Here is a 22,405-nt window from a genome sequence, read left to right on the forward strand (position 1 = left end):
ACCACAGAGAAACCCTGTCTTCAAAAACCAAAAAAATAAAAATAAAAAAGTAAAGCCCTCACTTAAGCAATGTTTTAGAGCTATAATAGATGACACAACCATTAAATTAAAGAATATCATTTAATTCAGTAAGGACAAATACATGCTTCTCAGCTAGAATAGTTTAAGGGCATATTTTTGTTTTTGTTACTTATATGCAAGTTGCAACTAGATGCTAAACTTCTGTCTTGAAACATTATTCTTACAATAAAGAGGGACTTCAGCACAGTGAAGCAGTTGTCTTTCTGAAATCCACTTTAACTGCAGAGAAGAGCCAAGTAAAAAAGTTCCTGAGGAACTGTTACCCAGCAACTTAGGTTCCCCTCTGGCAAGAAAAAACTAAGTGAAAGAGATGAAGATCTTTTCATCAACTTGAAAGCAAAATAGGTTGAATGAAAGAGTAATTTAAAGTGCCAACCACACATTTATTTATTCCTTTTAGTTTGGGATGTTCTATTCTTTTTAGTGAATTTTTACTTCAACTTCCTAACCTATATTTCAGAGCTTTATACCATTTATAGGATTAGATGTGTCTGTCTGTGGTGCTTCTTAGAAACACAGTTCAGTTTTCTGTAGTCCAGTACCTTAAAAGAGCTCCTTTTAATTTTCTCGGTGGAACCATATCGAGTGTTAAGGTTCATTTGTCAAATATTACACCCATAGGTAAAAAAGACAAACATTAAACATGGCTTCTTTGGACTCTTTCAGTATCAAATATGAATTGAAGCTTGGCAGCCAGCTCTGTCCTAAATTTACTTGTTCTCAACTAGTAGCCAACTATAGTACCCAAGACCTTAGACTGTAGCATGTACTAATAGGCAGAAGGATGAAAAAAATCTTAATTAAATGTATAATCACCGTCTGAACAAATTAGTATCCCAGAAAGACTGTCAGAGATAACATGTGAGCATCCAATTCAGAATGATTCTGCCCAGTTAAGTTTGTGTAAGCCACTTTGATTTCCAATGAAAGCAGTTCTTTGCTGTTATTTAAAAGGTTTGCAGGACACTGACACAATTATACACACAGTGTTTTAGAAAGTGGCTCCATTTGTAGACAGTGCATTAGAAATTGATTTTATGGTTTTGTTTAGATCTCTTAATTGGTGAGAGGAACTTTGTTACCTGGAACTCAAAAAAATGTGTACATGTTATTTTTGATTTTGTTTGTCTAGGGGGGCTTCACCATCTCAGCCAAGTGAATTTTTATAATTACTTATTTACCAGAGTTAATTCTCTCAACAGACTTTGTTCATAAGCACATAAGTTTTTTTTTTTGTAATACACAAATGGTTAAGCCATGAAATGAATAGGTAAGTAAATGAATCTGCTTTTAAAAAAAAAAGGAAGATAGTGTGCTCTTTCTTGGTTACAGCTTCTCTTCAGACCATGCTATCATGCATTTAGTGATTTTAAAAGTTTTCATTTCAGGACTTTGAAACAGTATGTACTGACATTCTTGTCTTTATTTAGAGTTTTACTCAATGTTGACTTTGAGATTTGTCTCTTGTTACTGCTTGATTATTTTGTTATAATTATTCATTTGAGGAATATTCAAGTTTCTGATTTCCTTATATTAGAAGTAGTACTGCACTATGCAATTACACACATTAAAAAAAAAAACCATGCGTACATTTTTCTGACATTGCACATAAGTATGAATTAGTGGGTATGTACATCTTGCTAATACTAATTTTAAGATTCCCTCAGCAATCTGATAGATTCCCCATGATTCAGTAGATTGTCACACTTTAACCTCCGATTGGTATTTTTTTGTGTCTCTGATTTTCTTAGCTTTTCATGATTATTTTTATGATTGTATTTTCTTTTTGCTAAATTTATTGCTTCTGTTCCTTCTGCTGCTTATTGATTTTCCATCATTCTTTACATACATTCATTTGTTGGTTGAATATATTATAAATATTTCATTCTTGAGGCTTATTTCATGCAGCTTATTGGCTTAATTTTTATATAACTAGTTTACCAAGTTTTTAAAAATGTATTTCATCCATTTTTTCAAAGTCTTTTTGTTAGCAGGAGTTATAAACACATTTTTTTCTATTCTTTTAAAGTATAATAATCTTGGGGCTTTTAAAATAACATTTTAAAATCTACTTTAAAATTTTTGTGCATGTAATACTTGTTACTGATTTTGTAAAAACTGTACTACATCTAAAATTACTCCTTTGATAAGTGGATGTGTACATCTTAGATTTATTTTAAGGTGGTTGTACTGCAAATACTATATATATGGATGCATGGATGGATGGATGGATGGATGGATGGATAGATTTCTTTTTGAGTGAGTAAAGAATTTGCTTAGGATACAGCATTCTATTTGTTTTATTTTTAAAAGTGTTTATATCACTAACATGTGAAGGAGTATATTCTTTAGTGCTTGAAGTTTGTTCTTTTATATGAACTTGAACTTTTAAGCAAATTAATATTTCATCTTAAAGTAGTACTCATTATAAAATTAACTTTATTGGGAGGCTGGGGAGATGGCTCAGAGGTTAAGAGTACTGGCTGCTCTTCCAGAGGTCCTGAGTTCAATTTCCAGCACCCACGTGGTGGCTCACAACCATCTATGAGATCTGATGCCCTCTTCTGGCATGCAAACAGAATACTGTGTACATAATAAATAAATGTTTGGTTAAAAAAAAAATTAAACTTTAAATATTTAGTGTTACAGAAACATTTGTGCTTACCTTCATTATTTATTAATCTTTTTTAAAGATTGAAGTTTCTTGGGTTTTTTGGCATTTCTTTCAGAGCTCTGAATATACAAAGCCAGGAGAAACTGACCCTACACCTGTCACAGGTCCCAAAGATCCAGAAGATATACCAACGTTTGATGAGTGGAAGAAGAAAGTTATGGAAGTAGAAAAAGAAAAAAGTAAGGAAAGCACTGGGAGTCTACTAACATTTTTTTCTAATGTTTCAATTATTGAGGGAGTGATTTAAATATTGCTTTTTCTCTTTAAATCATAAAATAAAATTTCTAAAAACTTCATCAGATTTACCACATTGCTGCTGATTACCTGCCATTTATTGGTAGTGTACAGTTTTAATCTTAATTGAATTCCATTATTAGAGATTATCCACTGATAGTAAAATAAGAAAGAGTAATGCTATAACTCCCAATTTATGGGAAAAAAAAATTGGACATGGAAAGTTTAGTCAGAAAGTTTTAAACTTTTTTTATACTAATTTAGAGTTTAGAATTCTTAATGTTGGAGTTAGAAGTAGAAAGAATAAAACCAAAAAAAAAGGCTTTATTCTCAAGGAAAATTTTCATCTTATGTTCTTAGACAAATCTCAGGTAATGTGAATTTTTGTAGTTTATTCCAAATATGTTAAAGCACTTTGAATTTCTAGTTTGTTAGTTTTGAGATAAGGTCTCTATGTGACCTTGGTCAGCCCTGAGCTAACTGTGAAGTACAAGCTGGCTTCAAATTCATCGCAATCCTTTTTGCATGGCTGGGATTAGAAGCATGTGCCACCGTGCCTTGAGATTTCTCATGTATTTTAAAGCTAGATTTTTAATAGTTAAAACCTGTTCCTTTCTGGAAAGTAGCTTGTTACTTTTGAGATCATAGTGTTACTGGGGGATATTTTCATAATCATAATCATCATATATATATTTATAATGAGGTTTATCTACAGGTCAATCACTGCATCCATCTTCTAATGGAGGTCCACATGCCACCAAAAAGGTCCAGAAAAATAGAAATAATTATGCCTCAGTAGAATGTGGTGCCAAAATTTTGGCAGCTAATCCAGAAGCCAAGGTACTTAAAGTATATATGTTCTTTTCAAAGAAACTATAAGAAACTAGTGACTTTATTAAAAATAGACATTGTTATGATGTTAACTATCTTTTCATATGAGTTATTTTTCAACTTTACTAATTAATACCAGATTATGCTTTTAAATACTTTATAGTGTCAGTTTTTAGTTATATTGGTTGATAATATTGCACCTTTAAAAATATCATTTAATAACACAATGTAACTTTTAAAATAGCTCATAAAAAAGTTATTTTTCCTTTGTAATAACAGGCATTGTAAGTTTCAAAAGGACAGTTGATATAAGGCTAATTTAATGCTATAGCCTTAATGGAAAATTTTAGTCAGTTAATTTATTTTTTCCCCTTAAGTATTCCATCTTAAGCTTATTTTAAAAGTCTAAAATACAGAAATCTCACAAAATTTTAGAATTGAAATATTTTTAAACTGTTTTTCTTTAATATGTTTTCTTTGTCTCAAAATAGAGCACATCTGCTATTCTTATAGAAAATATGGACCTTTATATGTTGAATCCTTGCAGCACTAAAATTTGGTAAGTAATGTAAAATTTTACAAAGTATATTTTATATGTGTACATCTTTATTGAGTTAAGATTGATATATTTGCATAATTTAATAAGTATTTATGACTGATTAGTATTGCTATTACTTCCGAATTGAGAACAAAATGCTTTTCCTTTTAAGGAGGTAACAAAAATGCTAACAGTGACAGGCCTGATCAAAAGTACTGTTGGAGGAATTTTCTAGAAAGGCCTGATCAAAAGTACTGTTGGAGGAATTTTCTAGAAAGAGATAACTAAAGGAGAAAGTCTTAGAAGTGGTAATTCTTAGGCTGAATCTTGAAGGACACATGGGAAATGGTAGATGATGGAGGCAGAGTACTCTAAAAGGACTATATTTATTCTCGATGACTATATTTAAGCAGTTTAGTAGTTGCAAAAATAAAGGTAAAATTAGAATAGTGAGATGATGAGGCCAGAGCATTAGTGTAACTGCAGTCAGACCATTTGGTGCTGGATGTACTCAATTTGACAGTGTGCATGTGTCCGCACCAGTGCCGTTTGCTTGTGTGTGGGCATACATGTTTGCTGTGTGGATGGAGGCCTAGTGTGTTTTCTTTGACCATTCTACAGTTTATATATTGAGGCAGGGTCTCTCAATTGAACCCAGAGTTTGCTGATTCTATTAGTCTAAGTAGCTGACTCTCTCCTCGAATTTTCTGGGATTACTGGCAGCTATTACACTTACTAGCTTCTACTTGAGTGCTGGGGATCTAAACAGTGGTCCTCAAACTTGCCTGGCAAAAGCACATCCCTGCTGAGCATTCTCCAGTTTAACAGTTTGTAAATTTTTTTGTTTTTTAAAAGACAGGTAGGTTAATATTTATTTTAAAGAAGTGACATTATCTCATTAACATTTCAAGGAAGCTTGTCCTCAAAGAATGCCTAAAAGAAAATGCAGTTGAAGTAGAGAAATGAGATGGAAGACTGTTGTCATAGCCTTGGTCTGATGTCATGACCTTGAGCTATATAATTGGCAATTTGAGTACAGAAGAGAGGAATTTATCTGAAAGACATTTAGACAGGTAAAATTGGCAGCTCGTAGTAATTAGGTATGTAGAAGAGAAAACCATCTAAGAAATACTCTATTATTTTGGCTTCACTGCTTTTTAATTCTTTGATTAATGAATACTATAGACATGGGAGCAGATATACAGGGGAAATAATACACTTATTACAATTTTTTGTTTCTTGATACAGGTTTCACTGTGTAGCCCTAGCTATCCTGGAATTTGGTCTGTAGACCAGGCTGGCCTCGAACTCAGAGATCCGCCTGCTTCTGCCTCCCTAGTGCTGGGATTAAAGGTGTGCACCACCACTATCTGCCTTATTACAAATTGCTGAGCCATCTCTCTAGTCCCATGCACTATTAAATTTTTAAAGTTTGGCTCATCTGCTTATCCCCCTTGTGGAAGCTATTAATTTTAAATGAAATGTTTACTGTTTATGATAATGATTAAATTCACGTGGTTTCAATTTCTTTAAAAAGAAAAAATTTCCAGCTTTCATTTTCCATTCACTGTTAAAGTTCAATCTGCATTTTCAGTGTCACTGCAAATACATGTATCTCTTTTCATGTAAATTAGTGTATTATATGTCATATTTATAGCTTAGAAGTATTTGGGCCTTTTTTATTTTTAGAGAACTTTTTCATTCTTTTTGATTACTAATTGAGATTTAGTGAGTCCTCTCTAAGTGGATATTTGGATTATTTGTAATCATTTTCCCAGGGTAAGCAGTAGTATTGTTAGCTGCCTGTGTATTAGTGTCCTGTATTATGTGAATACCAACTGACAAACCGATTTATTGATAGGGCCTCAGTTGGTAACCTAAACTAGCTCTGAATTTATTTTTTAGCCCAGTCTGGTTTCATATTCAAAAATCTTCTTGCCTTTTCCTTCTATGCACTGGGATCATAGGAATATACTATATTCTGTCTAGCTTATATTTCTAAATATTTTAAGCTTTTTTTTAAGTGACTAGGTTTTCTGCTTCTTCTTGAATTAGCTTTTGTGGAAGTCAGTTTTTCATCTATAATACAAAATGCCTAAAAAGACAGCTGAAGGAGGAAGGACTTACTTTCACTTCACTTTCAGTCCAAGGATCAAGGATTTTGAGCCTGAGGCCTGGCAAATTATTGTGGTCAGTCTGTTAGATAAGGCCGTTCACCTCATGAGGGACAAGAATCAGAGACAGGTGAAAGGTCTGTGGGAAAAGATATATCCTTGTAAAACACAACCCCTACTTTGTTCAAGTAGACCCTATGTCCTGATAGTTCATTCAGCTCATCAGTGGATAAATCTATCGATAAAGTTAGAGCCCTTATATCCAGTGTCCTTTCAAAAGCTTAGCCTGTATGTAACAAGATCTTACACTGTGGGAGCTGTAGATTTAAACCTCAACAGTTTTTTGTTAAATTACATATTGTGGAAATAAATTTGCCTTCATATTTTCAAAGTTTTACAGTAAAAATTTTTACAGTATTGTCTTTTTTTGCCTTAGAGAGCTTTTCTTTTAAAAATAGTATCTAATGTTTATGCTTCCACCTTTATCTCCATAAAAATCTCTTTTGTCATCATTTATTCCTTCTTTTATCTTTTCCTCTTTCATGAATGTGCCTAAATCATGAATTTTAAGTATTCTTTAGATTTGAGAGCTATTACACAGAGAAACCCTGTCTCAAAAAATCAAAAAAAAAAAAAAAAATCCTGACTATGGATGCTTAATAGAATATATTGAAATTGGATTTGTTAACATAGTTTTATGCAACATTCTTTTAAATTTATACATTGTTCTCTCTGAGAAAACATGAGAGATACAACAGGAATAGTTGTAGTGAAAGACTGACAAAAAAAACCTGACAAGGTATAGTCACCAGCTTACTAGTATTTTATATAATATGAAACTTTTTATTGGGGATATACAGTTATTAGGATATCATTAATTATATCAGTGAGCATATATTAATACAGTTTTTAATCTTCAAAATAGGGAAAAATTCCGTGTGAAAAAATGAGAAGGGAGAAATTAGCTTTTAGTTTCTTTCTCTATACTGTGTTTTGGGTTTCTTTTCTTCATCACAAATAGTCAGTCTTCAAGGATTTTACAGGGTAGTTTAGAAAATATTCAGGCTTTAGCCCCAGATAAATATTTTGATTTTAACTTCACTGTTTAGTAGCTATGCAACTATTAGTTTGTGACCTTTCTCTCTGAAGCCTGATTGGTTTTTACCATCTCCTGGAACTTTGGCTCTATTTTTCTCTAAGATTAAGCACTGTTAATTTAATATCTTTGATTTTATTTGGGGCTGGCAATATCAGTGCATAAAGCACTTGTTGCCAAGCATGGTGACCCGAGTTCAGTCAACAGCCAACATGGTGAAAGGGGCACCTAACCCTCCTGCAGGTTGCCCTCTTAACTGCCACGTACATACACTATGGCATTGGTGTGCCCAAACACTTATGCACACTGAATGAATGAATGAATGAGTATAATTAAAAAATGAAATTGCATTTGGTGAAAAAAATTGATTAGAACAGGTTGGAATGCTAGCCATGAATGTCTTTTTTTTTTTTGAAATGTTTTTTCTGCAAATATTATATACAATTCTATTTTTGTGTCTGTGGAAACATACTCTTATTACCTTTTTTTCTAAGTAGTTGTAATGTGACATCTTATCATCTCAGTAGGCCTCTCACATCCCTTTTTTTTTTTTTTTTTGGTGGCAGGAAATGTCTTTTAAATGGTAGGAATTGAACCATTGATTTAATCTTAATGGACATTAGTTGCTTCATTGTCTGGGAAGACCATAATTTTTAAAATCTTTTTGGCTTAATATTAAGACAGACATGGACATTTGGAGCAGTGTTGCCTTCAGATAATTTTTAAGAGTATATTGCTGGATCAAAGGCTTTCATACTAACTATATATCAGATTATTCTTGCCAGTTTGTAACATCACAGGATTTTTTTAGTAAAATCATTTCATTAAAAGAAAGGTAATTTTAAGAATATCATAGGCACAAATACCAATGTTCCTTTCTTCTCACTAGATAATGCTTGTCTTGATCAAGGCATTTTTACCAATGGATAAAGTTGGGTTACAAACTCTACTCCTTGGTTACATTGTAGTAACTTGTGGATGTCTAGTTTGTACAGATGTTTAATATGGACCGCTTTATTGGTTTATGTAAATAATTGTCTTATTTTCTTTTGAAAGGTTTGTTATTGAACTTTGTGAACCAATTCAAGTGAAACAGTTTGATATTGCAAATTATGAATTATTTTCTTCTACTCCCAAAGACTTTCTGGTTTCTATCAGTGACAGGTAAATTCTTAAACTATTTTTTATAGAGTCCATGATAGAATTTCAGAATTAAAATTAAACACACATGCCAGTCTGTTGTCTTCCATCATTTTAGTTTTTATTTTCAGTTTGTAGTAATATTTTAATTGTGGGCTCTTGTTAATCATTCATCTTAGCTCTTGAAATACACAACTGTGTTATGTTACTCCCTTATAAGCTGAAGACACAGATGGGGGTTAGCTTGCTTAAGTCACATGATTGTTTATTTGGGAGAAGCAAGATTCCAATCTAGAACTATGTGACTTTTAATCATTAATGCTTATTGCTTCCAGGCAGTTCTTTAAGACTTATTAAAAGCATGCTTCATTTATATCACAATGTTTATTTTTGGTGAAGTGTTTTAAAAATTTTTTTTGCTTGCATGATTATAGAAGAAATGAAAATCTAAGAAATTAGAAAAAGAACTATATTCTGTTCTTGGTAACCAAAACTTATTGTTCTTAGCTTGTAATATATTCTTTTCAGCTTTTCCTGTATATTTTTATGCCACTAAAATATGCATCTTTTTATTTCTTACATCCTGAGAATATTTTATTTTTTAAGTATAGCAGTTTTAATTAGAATTTAATTTTATTCTCGACAGTGGAGGTGTTTATTTGCTCCATAAGTACATTAGTGTGCCAGTGATTGCCCTAGGGGATACTGTAACTTCACTATGCTGCTGTCATTGATTATCAGAGTTCCAGTGGTCTTTCTTCCTCTTCTTCAAGTCATCATTGTATCTTTACAGCTTTTTAAAGCAATATTCAATATTTCTTGAGAATCCATCTACTATTTTGATATTAACCTTTTTTTCAGATCATGCTTCCTAACATTGTGTGTGTTAGATGGCCATACCTAACTCTGAAAATTAAAGTATGCATATTTTTTAAAGATGAGAAGAGAGAACTCAGTATTTTGAGCTCTTTAAATGTTATAAACAATAACAGGTTTAGAGTTTGAATAGTAGATTTCCTTTTAAAGGAATTAGCTGTATAGGGTATCTGTAAATGCAGTAAAATAGTGTCTTTTCTAGCCTACTTTCTGTTAGTACCGTATTCATGCATTTCTTCATCACATTCACCATCACTGCTTGTGTATAATGGCATCTTCTTTCTCCGTGAGATTCTCTTGGTTACTTTGCTCTGCTCCTTCTTTTGTCTCCACTTGTCTTCTGTTTGTTAAAGTGGTTTTTCAAATAATCCTTCCTAGTGAAGTGGAACATGTCAGTTTTAAAAAAAGTAACTTAAGGGTCTGTTTTTTTTAAAATTCAGTGTGCTTAACATGAGAAGAAAAACTCTACATGATACATTTATTTTTATGTTTTCTAGATATCCCACGAATAAATGGATTAAGCTGGGTACTTTCCATGGTAGAGATGAGCGAAATGTCCAGAGTTTCCCTCTGGATGAACAGATGTATGCAAAATATGTGAAGGTAATCTTTATGCATATAGAATTATGTCCTATAATGAAAATATTCTAGTTATTCACCCTGCTTGTTTAGAAATCAGAGAAACTAAGAGGAAATTTATAGCATAATACTATTTAATTAAATACTTCTTAATAGGCTATATTATTTTTTGAGACAGCTGTCATTCTGGCATTTTTGTATTATTGGTAATCAAGACCAAGCAATTTATTTCTGGCTGTAATAAAATGCCAAATTATGTTTTGTTTTTGAGTCTTGTCTTTGTTTTGAGGCAGTTCATGTATAGCTCACTCTGGCCTAACTGACCAGGTGTCTTGAAGTACAGCAGTTTGCAGCACCATGCCCAGCATGCTTAGAGTCTGTAAATTGTCATTTACCTGGTATTGTACTCTGTTTTGAAACTTAAAACATTGCTACAGTGGAATCTTTTAAGTAGGTCTGATTTGTTTTTAATTTTTTAAAAATCTGATTCCTAGATGATTGATTCAATTCTGATGTCAATTTATTTATGATGTCCCTTTTTATATTCAAGTGAAACATTCTATGCCCATTTAGCAATTTCAGATAAAAATTTGGACACATAAATATTCCCATTGCTTCCTTCACCAAGTGACATTCTTCTTCAGTTGAATTAAATAGTATGTGGAAGTTTCTGTGCTTCTCTTTCTCACCCCCTTTTTTCTTTAATAGAAAGTAATAGGCACATCTTAAAGTACCATGATGTTAATAATAAGGCCTTTTGGAATTGCAGAGCTTCTAATTTCTGTTCTTTCTTCTTTAAATTGTAAGAACTTGTAGCTACTTGATTTTGTCTTCTGGGATTTTACTTTCTCTGTTTAAAGCATGACTTAAATTGATTTCTTCAAATGGGTAAACTTGTAGTATTCCTAATTTCAGTATGAAAGTGCTGGGTTCTATATTGAAAATGCAGTTGATATTTTCAGTATAAAAATTGCATTTTTAGTATAAAAATTGCCATGTAAAACTCCCTACTTTTATGGAGAAAAATTATATATATAGAAGGTTTATGAATTTTTTTTTTTTTTTTTTTTGGAAAAACCCTCTTTAGTAAAGACAAGTCTAAAAACCATTTGCTTGTGATTCTTACAGTGATGAATGCTATGTATACACACAAATTCTTACCTGGGTTTTTGTTCCTCTAAAGGAACTAAATACAAATATACAAATTACTTTTTAAAACTTGCATTTTGGCCAGGTGGTGGTGGCGCACACCTTTAATTCCAGCACTCGGGAGGCAGAGGCAGGTGGATCTTTGTGAGTTCAAGGCCAGCCTGGTCTACAGAGCGAGATCCAGGAAAGGCACAAAGCTATACAGAGAAACTCTGTCTTGAAAAACCAAAAATAAAATAACAATAACAATAACAATAATAAAAATAAAACTTGCATTTTGTAAATGAAACATCTTTCACTTGTGTTAGTTATGTATGAAAAATTTATACTTTCCCTGAAACACATTTGATAACTACCAGAAACACTTCATAATAATTAATTTGTTTATTAATATATACATTAAACTGTAGATGCATGCATTTTACATGGCTGTAATATTTAACTTAAGACATGATTGTTTCTAGAAACCATTGGTTTTAGAATCCTTTTTTAATCTAACAAAACAATTACAATGGATTTAAAGATTTTTTTCACTGTATCAGCTTAAAGCTAATTTATTACATATATTCAAATTGTGCTTTTATGGTAAAAAATGGAAATTATGGCCGGGCGGTGGTGGCGCACGCCTTTAATCCCAGCACTTGGGAGGCAGAGGCAGGTGGATCTCTGTGAGTTCAAGGCCAGCCTGGTCTCCAAAGCGAGTTCCAGGAAAGGCGCAAAGCTACACAGAGAAACTCTGTCTTGAAAAACCAAAAAAAAAAAAAAATGGAAATTATGACTTTTATTTCTGCAAAGAATTAGGAGTACTACAATGTTACCTGTTACAATGGGTTGCCTTCTACACTTCATATCATATGGGAGCAGATACTTAAGTTACTTATGGCATGTTACCTAGACTTTGGAACTGATTCCTTTTTCTTTTCCTTTCTCTTGCTTCAGATGTTCATCAAGTACATAAAGGTTAGCAACCTTCTCTTTTGCAATATTGAATAACAGAGCATGGCATATTAATGTGTTGCAAAAAAAAATTCCCGAGGCTTTACAAGTATTGATTTGGGGGAAATGATTTTATTTTTAGAAATGCTATAATGAGAAGACTGAGTATACTGTTAACCTAATGGATGCCCTGCTGGCTTCCAAGTTCATGTACTTCTGTTTTTCAGGTGGAATTAGTATCACATTTTGGATCAGAGCACTTTTGTCCTTTAAGCCTAATAAGGTAATACAAAACAAAATATTTCCTGTTTTTACAAGTGATTAAAAAAAAACTTATATATTTTAAATTAAAGAGATAACTTTCTCTTATGTGAAATTAATATTATAGAAATATAAGGTATTGAGCCTCCATTTGAATGTATTTTGCAAAAATGCCAAGATAGTCTGAAAAATAAACCTTATTTTTAAATATTTCTGTTAGTTTACTTTCTATTTTAGTGTATTGATAATACATAGAAGCACAAATTGATAGGAAATTTTGGTCATTATATTTCTAAATGCTTTGTTTTATATTAATGAAGTAGTGAATGAATAAATATAAGAAATACATTATTTTGATGTGCAAAAGCTAATGCCTGTAAAGCATTACCAGAATTAGTGTTTGTGACATTTTTGCTCATGTATTGTGTAGTGCTGAGCCTTAGTAACTTCTATGTTAATGAAAACCTGTAATGAAATTGTTATTAGGGTTTTCGGTACTAGCATGGTGGAAGAATATGAGGAAATTGCTGACTCCCAGTATCAGTCAGAACGTCAAGAACTATTTGATGAGGACTATGGTAAGTGATTTTAAGTAGGTGACTATTAATAATTTTATTTTTTGTTTGGTAATCCAATAGTAATGGGTGAGTCATGGATTATGTAAATCAACAATTGTGGTCACTTTAGTTTATTTCATTGTTTTTAGCTCTAATAGCCAATTTTTTCTTAAATGCATCTTCTAATGTGAATGCTTTGGAACTTGCATTCCAAACCCATCAGTGAGTTCTTTGTAACTGGAACTCTCTTTTGTTACACCAGCACTATCAATTATGAGTATATCCCAATTCTTGGGCCTAAGAATCTGTTCAACTTAATAAGATACTAAAACAGCAGAAGTAAATATTGATTCCTTTGCTTTGCCATGAGCCTTGGAACAATCCCATTAAGACCTGCGTTTTTTAGATGCTCTTTTGAATCAGAAGGGGAGAGGTTTTTAATCCCCTGACTACTTTGTTTGATTTTCTTTTGACATTTTCCTACAAAGACATTTGCTGAAAGTTGGAAAAATACGTTGTGTTTAATACTTTTGGTCAGCATTACATATATTTTCCTTGATTTACACCTGTTAAAGGTTCTTCTGAACCTCTTTATGTGAACATGCTTTAGGTTTATAATTAATTCTTACTATATGGTGTTTTGTATTTCAGTTGACTGACAAAGTTCAGGAATTTTAAATCTGTTATTAGAACTAGCTCTCATCAAAATTATTTTTATCCTCTCTTAAAACAGATTATCCCCTGGATTATAATACTGTGGAGGATAAATCCTCAAAAAATCTTCTTGGTTCTGCTACAAGTAAGTACTTGGGGGTTTCCTATTTATATTATTAAAGTCTCAGTCTCTTGCTCTCCTTCTGACAGGCTATTTGTTGCAGTGTAGTTTAAGATGCTTATACTCCCAATCTTGACCTGCATTAGCTTTTGAAAGGAATTTTCATGGAAATGAAATATAGTAGGTGAAAAGGAGGAAAATGTAAGCATCATATGTAATCTTATTTGAGGGGATCAATCTCTTTGTAGTGAAGAAAGGGCTATAAATTTCTTGGGGGAAAAATTATTAAGAAAGCAGCACACCAGTAAATTATTTGTGAGTGAAGACTTGGTAATCTATGCATATGCCTAGTTTTCTGTTCAACTGTAAAATATAAAAGCTGTTTCCAATACGTGCCAATAATAGTAATAATACAATATGGTGTTTTCAACTGAAAAATGAATATGATACCTACTTAGTGGTTTAGTTTGTTCTTCTTCCAAACTAGTGTGAACCTAGGCATAGGCTAGCTAAAGATACTTACAGAAAAATCCTACCAACTGGAACATTATTTTTGCGGTTAATACAAAACTTAACTAAGCATTTTCTATATATTTAGAGATTAATAACTGAATGACTAGAGTTCATATCAGTAAATGTGTACTTTGATAGACAGTTTATATGTCGTGTATATGGATTTGAGTCACTTCTCTTTCTTTTCACCTTCCCTTTTCTCTTTTTATCTCTTCTCCATGGAGGATTGTACATTTGAGGAGTCTCTAAGGGATGAGAATAAAAATATTAAAAATACCTGCGAGAGGAGAACCCATTTATATAATGTTCATTACATATTAGTTCATTATACCTCATTTATAATTGTTGATTTTATTTTCTTTCATATGTGAGGCAAGCACTGTAAGCCCTCAGCTAAAACCCTAGCCTCTGTTGATCATTTTTGACTTTTTAGGTTTGAACAACTATTCTTTCTTAGAATCCATTGTTATTTTATTGCTGATATAAAAATAGTGCTGTGATATAACATTATTTTAGGGGTGAAAAACAAGATGGTATGTTATATATCTGAATTTTAGTATCATTTTCTTCAGTATATGTTTGTTTTATGTAGTAGTCATTATTCTTAATGATGAACTCGTTCTGAGGAAGCATCTATTTCTTTTCTTTTTATACATGGAGCTAGAACCAGACTAAAAGATCTTTACATGGAGTTAGAACCAGATTAAAAGATCTTTAGCTTCTGATGGTTACCAGAAAGGAGGTAATTAGTTTTTTACCATAGTTTTAGCTAAGGGAAAACCCTGTTAATATTCTGGGTTTTATTTTTCTTATTACTATGGGATTAGTTCACAGATGCCATTAAAACATAGTTATATGCCAGTGTAGGACATTTCCCTACTTGTAGTCTTTTCTTTGACCATATACTATTTTAACTAATTATATATAGACTTTTATATTCAACTTTTTCTTTCTTTCTCTTTGAGAAATGTGATTCTTGCTAAAACTTTTACTTTTTTTCTTTTATCGGTCTTGAAAGGCAGTTCATTTACCTTTGTGTGTTCTGGGTATTTAAAGAATTTGCATAGTGAAATGATAGGGAGAGGGAGATGTTACTTGCTCTGTAGTATGGAAAATAGCTTTTTGAAATGACATACCTGACTTAGTTACATCCTCTAAGATAGGATAACTAATAGTGTAAGGAGTGCATACATGTGTAGAATTAGTCTAAAGAACCCATGTCTAAAAATAGAATATCCAAGTTTGGCAGTTTTAAATGAGCTTGAAATTGGGCTTATTTGGAACCCAGCATTTTGGTACTGGAAAGCAGACCTAGGGCTTTGCCCATGCTAGGCCAGCACTCTATTACTGTGCTAAGTTATCTTCCCACTCTTTAGATTTTTGAAACAAAATCTATGTAGCCCAGGTTTCTTCAAACTTGTCATCCTCCTGCCTCTACTTCCAAAGTATTGAAATTAGAGATGTGTACTAACATACACAAACTTTTCCCTTTTTAAAATTGTGTATATAGTCTATAAAGCAGAATTTTGTAATTTTAATTTCAAAATTTGGATTTCAAAATATTGGCATATACATAATGAGGTATCTTGAGGCTGAGATGTAAGTTTAAGCATGAAATTCTCTTGTTTTGTAGTTTATGCACATAGCTTGAAGGTAATTTTATACAGTATTTGTAGTATGCCTGAATTTTGACTATGATCCGTCATATGAAGTTGTATTTTAAATTTTCTGCTTTTGGAAGTAGGAATTGTTAGTGCTCAAAAAGTGTATTTTGGAGCATTTTGGCTTCCAGTTTTGGGATAGGGATGCTTAGCCTATAGTTAGTATTCATAGGAAGTATACATCACCAGAATACATACTCAGTCTATACCTAGACATGCTTGATACTGTGCAATTTTACTATTATAAAAGGGAGAAATGGCTGTCTTAGAGCATCGTGTGTGCACACCCATTCTGATAGCTCTTGTGACTCTTGCTTACATTCTTGAACTAAAACACATATCTTTACATCAATAAGAATTCTCCCTAATGCATCCTGTTTCACTTGTGCTTTGTCTTGTGAATTTACTATATGGCCCTCTACCTTGATATTCTTATTAGCTTATCTTTCCTCTTAGATACATGTTTTACATTTTATTTAAATCTCTATATCTGCCAAATATATTCATATACACGTTTAGGAGAAAATGCAGTTTTTAAGTCAATATATTTGAAATTCGATGTGGTAAAATACAGTGGTTTGAGCTACCAGGTTACTTGGTAAGTGGATTTTGTATTGCCGTTTTAGAAAGTAGAAATGATTATCCAAAGGGAACGGAGTGCACATAGAAGGTAGTGTTTGGGTTGGTTCATCTTGGAATATTGAAGCATAGACAAAAACTCCCCCATCTCTGCATCTTAGACAGGAGTTAGTTTTCTGTAGCCAAAATGCCATTGAAGTACTGGAGACTCAACAATAATGTAGAGGTGTTTGGTCCCTACAAGTATTTCATTCCTAAAGGAATTATGTGGGATGTGTAACTTGCCAACTCAGAGAAATGAGGGAAAATTAATACAGTCTGAGATTGTGCTTGATGTTACAGCTCTAGTCCTTCTAAAAAGATCTAAAGCTGCCCACATTTGGCTCTAAGTGTAGAACGTTCAGAATATAGACTGTTCACAAAGTTCTTTTGTCTCAAAAGACCAAAAGAGAGAGAAAAAAGTAATGTTCTTTGAACATAAGGAAATTGTTTCTTTTAGTTAGATGATCTAGAAAATAGAAATCTTCCAAAATTTGCTTTTGTTACCAAGCAGTCCCCTAAAATGATGACAGATAGGTCTTTAAGATGTAAAATACTGTGTGTCTTCTTATTGTTAAACTATTAGTAAAATTAAGTCCAAAATAACAGTAAAATAAATTCTTTATACAGGCTAATGTAGATGTTTGTTCATTGAATTCTTTTTTTTTTTTGGTTTTGTTTTGTTTTATTTTTTATTTTTTTTCAAGACAGGGTTTCTTCATGTAGCTTTTTTGTTGTTGTTGTTTATTTATTTATTTATTATGTATACAGAAGAGGGTGCTAGATTTCATTACAGATGGTTGTTAGCCACCATGTGGTTGCTGGGAATTGAACTCAGGACCTCTGGAAGAACAGTCGGTGCTCTTAACCTTTGAGCCATCTCTCCAGCCCTGAATTCTTTAATGATGACCTAAATTGGAAATCTGAGATACAAGTTTATTTTGAATACAAGAGAATATAAACTATAGATTAAAAAATTTGATTTTTGTAAATCAGGCAGCTGTGACTGAACTTTGGGTGGCAGTGTAAGTAGAAGATCATGTCCAATAGTGTGGTATTATTGGCATTCAAAGTAGGTTTATTCAAAGCAGGAGTTTCCATTCCTGATGTGGAGGATTGTGAGGCGATGGTGGTTATTGTTCCTGTCATACCTCAACTGAAGCATCATCTTAGCCTGAGTAAAAGACTAGGGCTGTACTTCTCTGTTCACCAGCTTGTCGCATCTAAGGGCAAGACATTTAAAAGTGGCAGCTTTTGTTATTCTGACAATTATAAATAAAGTCCGTTTTTTGTTTCATATTCAGATAAATCACACTTATGTGCATATTAAAATTACTCTACTTGGAGTCCTCTCTAAACAGTCAGAAGTCTTTTTCCCACCCTACACACATATATGGGTCTGTGTCACCGTGCTGAGCTGGCTTTCAGCCTTCTTGATGTGCCTTCCCTTAGATCTTTTCTTTTCACATCTTTGGTTTTCACTGAAAGTGTAATACAAACTCTCTGAATGATTTTTATGAGGGGTCTAAGATGGAAATAACTTGGGAGGCTTACAGTATAGCCTCTCCCACTCAATGCTTTAATAGAAGTGCACGATAGTGAAGAATTGACTTCAAATGATAGTTGAAGGTAGACTGGGGAAATTCCTCTGAAGTTATGTTACATTATTAGAAGACTCCCCACTCTGATCACCAGATTCTTGTGGAATTCTGCTCTTTTGTGCTTCTCATGTATTCATAGATGTCTTTATGTAGCAATGGAGGTTTGTACCACCTTTATTTCTTAGCTAAATATCCCCACTGAGGGGGAAAAAAAAATCAGAACAACCAACTTTGCAAATTGTTCTACCTGTTAACTTTAGTTTTGACTTTAACTTTTAAAAAAAATTGCCTTATCCACACAATCAAAGATATTGGGTGCTGTATACAACCCACAAAACATTGTTTTGCCTAATTAGTTTTAAAAGTCATCAAAGAAATTTAATTATGTGTATTACAAATTTATGTGACTGATAGATACATGATAATATGATAGTATAAAATTAATAATAGAAATTTCTGCTTTTCTTTGGATAATCTTCCCATTTTATTTTTACTCATTTAGAAAATTGCTTTGTTTATATAAGTTGATTTTTTAAAAAAACTGTAGAACCTTAAAAAAATTGAAATATGAATTTTGATCATCTCATTTCCTCTATGTCCCAGTCCAGGCTGTATGTTGAATTATAATTGAATTTTGTAATGTGTTAAAGACAGTATTTAGTAAAAGATAGGAGGAAGTTTTATTTTTAAAAAATTGCATTTAAAATTCCTTCTGAACATTAAAATTTCAATTTACTCTGGCTAAAATCTGTGTCCTATATTGGACTTTGATAGGAAATACAACGATAACTAGTCAAAAGAAAAAGGCTTAAAGACCTTTATGGACTTTTTAAAAACTATATTAAGATTTTAATAAGACTGTTTAGGTATATTGGTATTGTTTTCTGATTGAATTTTGTTTTAGATGCCATTCTAAATATGGTGAATATTGCTGCTAATATTCTGGGAGCAAAAACTGAAGACTTGACAGAAGGTACCTAATCATTTTATGGGTCTTTAAAATAGTACTTCATGGATCCTTTAAGTTAGAAAAAGGAAGTAATAAACCAATAAAATAGAATTTTCATTTAGAAATGGAGAGACCGTTGAAAAGAACTAAGCAGTTCCACATTAACCATTGCTAATTGAACTTCACAAGTTCTTTTTTTAATGAATGAACTTCATCTGCATAAAGTTCATGAATTGATCTCTGTCCCTCTACACACCTCCTTGCCGCCCTGGTAGAATTCATTCAACCCAAGACATCACATCTGTTATACAAGTAATCTTTGACTGAGCATTATACCTAGCCTTTAAATTTTTTTAAATTTTGAGTTAGGTCTAAAGTTGCCAGGCTGGCCTTGAACTTAACAATCTTCCTATCTCAGTCTCACTAGTGTCTGGGTGATGACAGGTGCTGCCCAACTGAATTGATACTTGATCCTTCCTGCTATGACAGTAGTAATTCTATGCCCTCATCTCTACTGAGTATTTGAAGTCCTAGTGGTACTTTATATTAGCTTTCCTTTTGTGCAGCAAAAATACTAATGTAGTAAGTCGGCTTTTTCTTTAGAGAATTACAAATAATATCATTAGCAAAGAGTAACAAATGGTGCCTTTTATTTTTTTAAAAACCACTACTCCAAGGGTAAGCTTCAAAATTACCCATTTTATTTCCTCATTTTCCAATAGCTTTCTGTTCTAGAAGCATATTAATTATGTAAGATTATGCAAAATTTATAATATCAAATAAGTTGAGGAATAACGTTCATTCTTTATAGTTGTGATCGTGTGCAGTCATGTCTTTCTAAGAGAATTTAGATTTAAAAGAGCAAAATCTCCTCAGTAGCAAATGTATTTGTCCGTCTTTTCCCCCCACAAGGCTAAAGCTCTTTTTAATTTGTTACAGTAAAATATTTTATGGTACAGCTTTTAAACATTAAACTCAATGTGGGCATCTTTCTTAAAATAGGAAATAAAAGTATATCTGAGAATGCCACTGCCACAACTGCACCTAAAATGCCTGAATCAAGTCGTGTTTCCACTCCTGTTCCATCACCTGAGTAAGTTATACTGCGACAAACAGAGCTGAGTTTATGAATACAAAAAAAGAGCTTGTAATATATATATATATATTATATATATTTAGTAATTTATGAGAGCCTGATCATAGGGCAGACATTCCTACAGCTACTTAGAACACTTCAGTTGCTTCTTTTCATTTGTGTGTATGTATATTAAAAATACACTGCATTCCACACATTTGTTGTTTTGGTATTATGCTTTGTTTTTACACATTGGATCTTAAGAAAAACATTTCCTCACTGAAGGTGATTACTCTAGGCTTGAGGACAGATTTCAAAAGCTTGTTTTTTATTAAGTGTTAAAGCATTGTATATGTATATATGATGTCCCTAGAAAACCACAAAAGGTACCCAAACTGCCTAGAGCGGTGGTTCTTGACTTGTGTTTGTCACCCAGCAAACTAAGTTGTTTCCATTCTTAATCTGATTTGTTGAATTTTTTTGCAGTGGCACACTTGGGGCAGTGCTATGTATATAGATAACATAACATAAAATACCTTAATTTGGGGGGGGGGTCTTATCAAAGACATTTACATTATAGGTACATATTATTTGTAGGTATATGCTATCTATAGTAGACAATAAATTCAGTAATTTGGCTAATGGGTTATGGTTATTGTGTAAAATCTGAAAATCTTTTTTTCCCCCCAGGAACTCTAGTAGAGGGGGTATTTGAATTTGAACTATTTCACAATAGTAGAAAATCAGAATTGCAGTGAGTATGCTTTGAACTGTAATTCCCAAACAGCATACTAATTAAAAAATGATTTTTTTGGCTTTGAAGAGCAGAGTTAAGATATTTATATTCTGAAAGTGACTGAAGATATTTATTAGGTGATTGGAGTGAAAAATATAGCATATATGTTACTGATTTGTAAAAGTACCTAAAAATATATATTAATGATAGAGACATTCTTGTATTTCTAATTATCTAGGGGTATAATTGCTACTCTTGATTTTATAACTAGGCTTCTTTGGTTAACATTTTTTTTAAACAAACTAAGCAAGCTAATTTTATTTATACATACTTATATGTGCACACATGCAAACATGAATATTTGAAAAGGAATGTTGTTGAGACATGATCTCCCTATGCAGTTCAGCCTGGTCCCAAACTTGAGATCTTCCTGTTTCTTTTTCCCAAGTACTGGACTTACAAGCACAAGCTCCCACATTGACTTTTATTATATATTATTGCAAAGTTTTTACTTAAGGTTTCTTCATTTGTTTGCTCTTGATTTTTTTAAATAATTATAGAGCAATCACTTGGTGAGATAACAAAAAATGCAGGACTCCGTGTGCAATCTTAGTAGAAGTTATGGAAAGCTATTACTTTCTTTTCCTATGCTTAAGTGTTTTAGCTGTAACAAACTAGAGTATGTACAACAGTATGTAACTTACCGTTTGCCAGATTGCTTGATTTTCTTCTTCCTTCCTTCAGACATTGCTCCTTTCTACTGTCATGGTTTGTTCTGTAACTAGTAGGTGATGTGCCCTTGACTATGTGAAAAACATAATTAGGTACTAAATGAATCTATATGGCTATAGATAGCTCTTTCTGGTTAGAGAAGCGTAATTTAATTGTTTTATCTTAATTGGTTAGTATTTTGCTCTCAGCAAAAATGAAAGTCTGCTTCTTAAATGCTCTTTGTCTTTGCTTTTGTCATTGTGACAGTAGTCTGTACTTAGAAACACTTCCTGGTAGGAATTTTTTAAGTAGATTTTGCATATAAAAATAATTCAATTTTGATATTCATATTTCCTGAGTTTTTCAGGTTTTTTATTTGTTCTTTAAGATTGTACTCAGAAATTGTCCATCTCAGACAGAACCATGGGCGTTGTAATTTTCTACTATTACTCCCCCCCTAGTTAGGCCCAACCATACAGACCTGGTACTCTAGAGCCAATGGTGAGACAGGCTTAATGACATTGTTGGCTTATGATGAGCCAGGACTTTTTATTAAAGTAGTCAGGTATTTGTCTGGTGATGTTAAGATTGTATCTCCTTAAAAGCAGAGAGTCTTCTGTGTGGGAATTCCTCACAGCATCTACAGAAACATCATTGAGAACTTGAGTTGCCTTCTGCAGATGATATTAAAATCCTGGAT

The 22,405-nt window shown here is 32.4% G+C and overlaps 1 protein-coding gene across 3 annotated transcripts in view; it reads left to right on the forward strand.

Moving 5' to 3' along the window:
- The window catches only part of Suco (SUN domain containing ossification factor), a 58,933-nt gene that overhangs the window by 19,283 nt on the left and 17,245 nt on the right, over positions 1 to 22,405 (forward strand). For 2 of the 3 annotated variants that reach the window (XR_009383310.1, XM_059281006.1), the window contains exons 7-17: positions 2,811 to 2,934; positions 3,705 to 3,829; positions 4,312 to 4,379; positions 8,625 to 8,732; positions 10,082 to 10,187; positions 12,252 to 12,272; positions 12,476 to 12,531; positions 12,996 to 13,087; positions 13,800 to 13,865; positions 19,139 to 19,207; positions 20,186 to 20,276. Coding sequence is in view for 2 of the 3 variants with exons in the window: in XM_059281006.1 (XP_059136989.1) it covers positions 2,811 to 2,934; positions 3,705 to 3,829; positions 4,312 to 4,379; positions 8,625 to 8,732; positions 10,082 to 10,187; positions 12,252 to 12,272; positions 12,476 to 12,531; positions 12,996 to 13,087; positions 13,800 to 13,865; positions 19,139 to 19,207; positions 20,186 to 20,276 (926 nt within the window). In the remaining variant the exon portion in view is untranslated. The remainder of the gene's footprint in view (positions 1 to 2,810; positions 2,935 to 3,704; positions 3,830 to 4,311; positions 4,380 to 8,624; positions 8,733 to 10,081; positions 10,188 to 12,251; positions 12,273 to 12,475; positions 12,532 to 12,995; positions 13,088 to 13,799; positions 13,866 to 19,138; positions 19,208 to 20,185; positions 20,277 to 22,405) is intronic. The other variant, XM_059281007.1, reaches the window with a different exon arrangement.

This window comes from Peromyscus eremicus, chromosome 15, assembly GCF_949786415.1.
Source record: "Peromyscus eremicus chromosome 15, PerEre_H2_v1, whole genome shotgun sequence".
In the NCBI taxonomy this organism is placed as follows: domain Eukaryota; kingdom Metazoa; phylum Chordata; class Mammalia; order Rodentia; family Cricetidae; genus Peromyscus; species Peromyscus eremicus.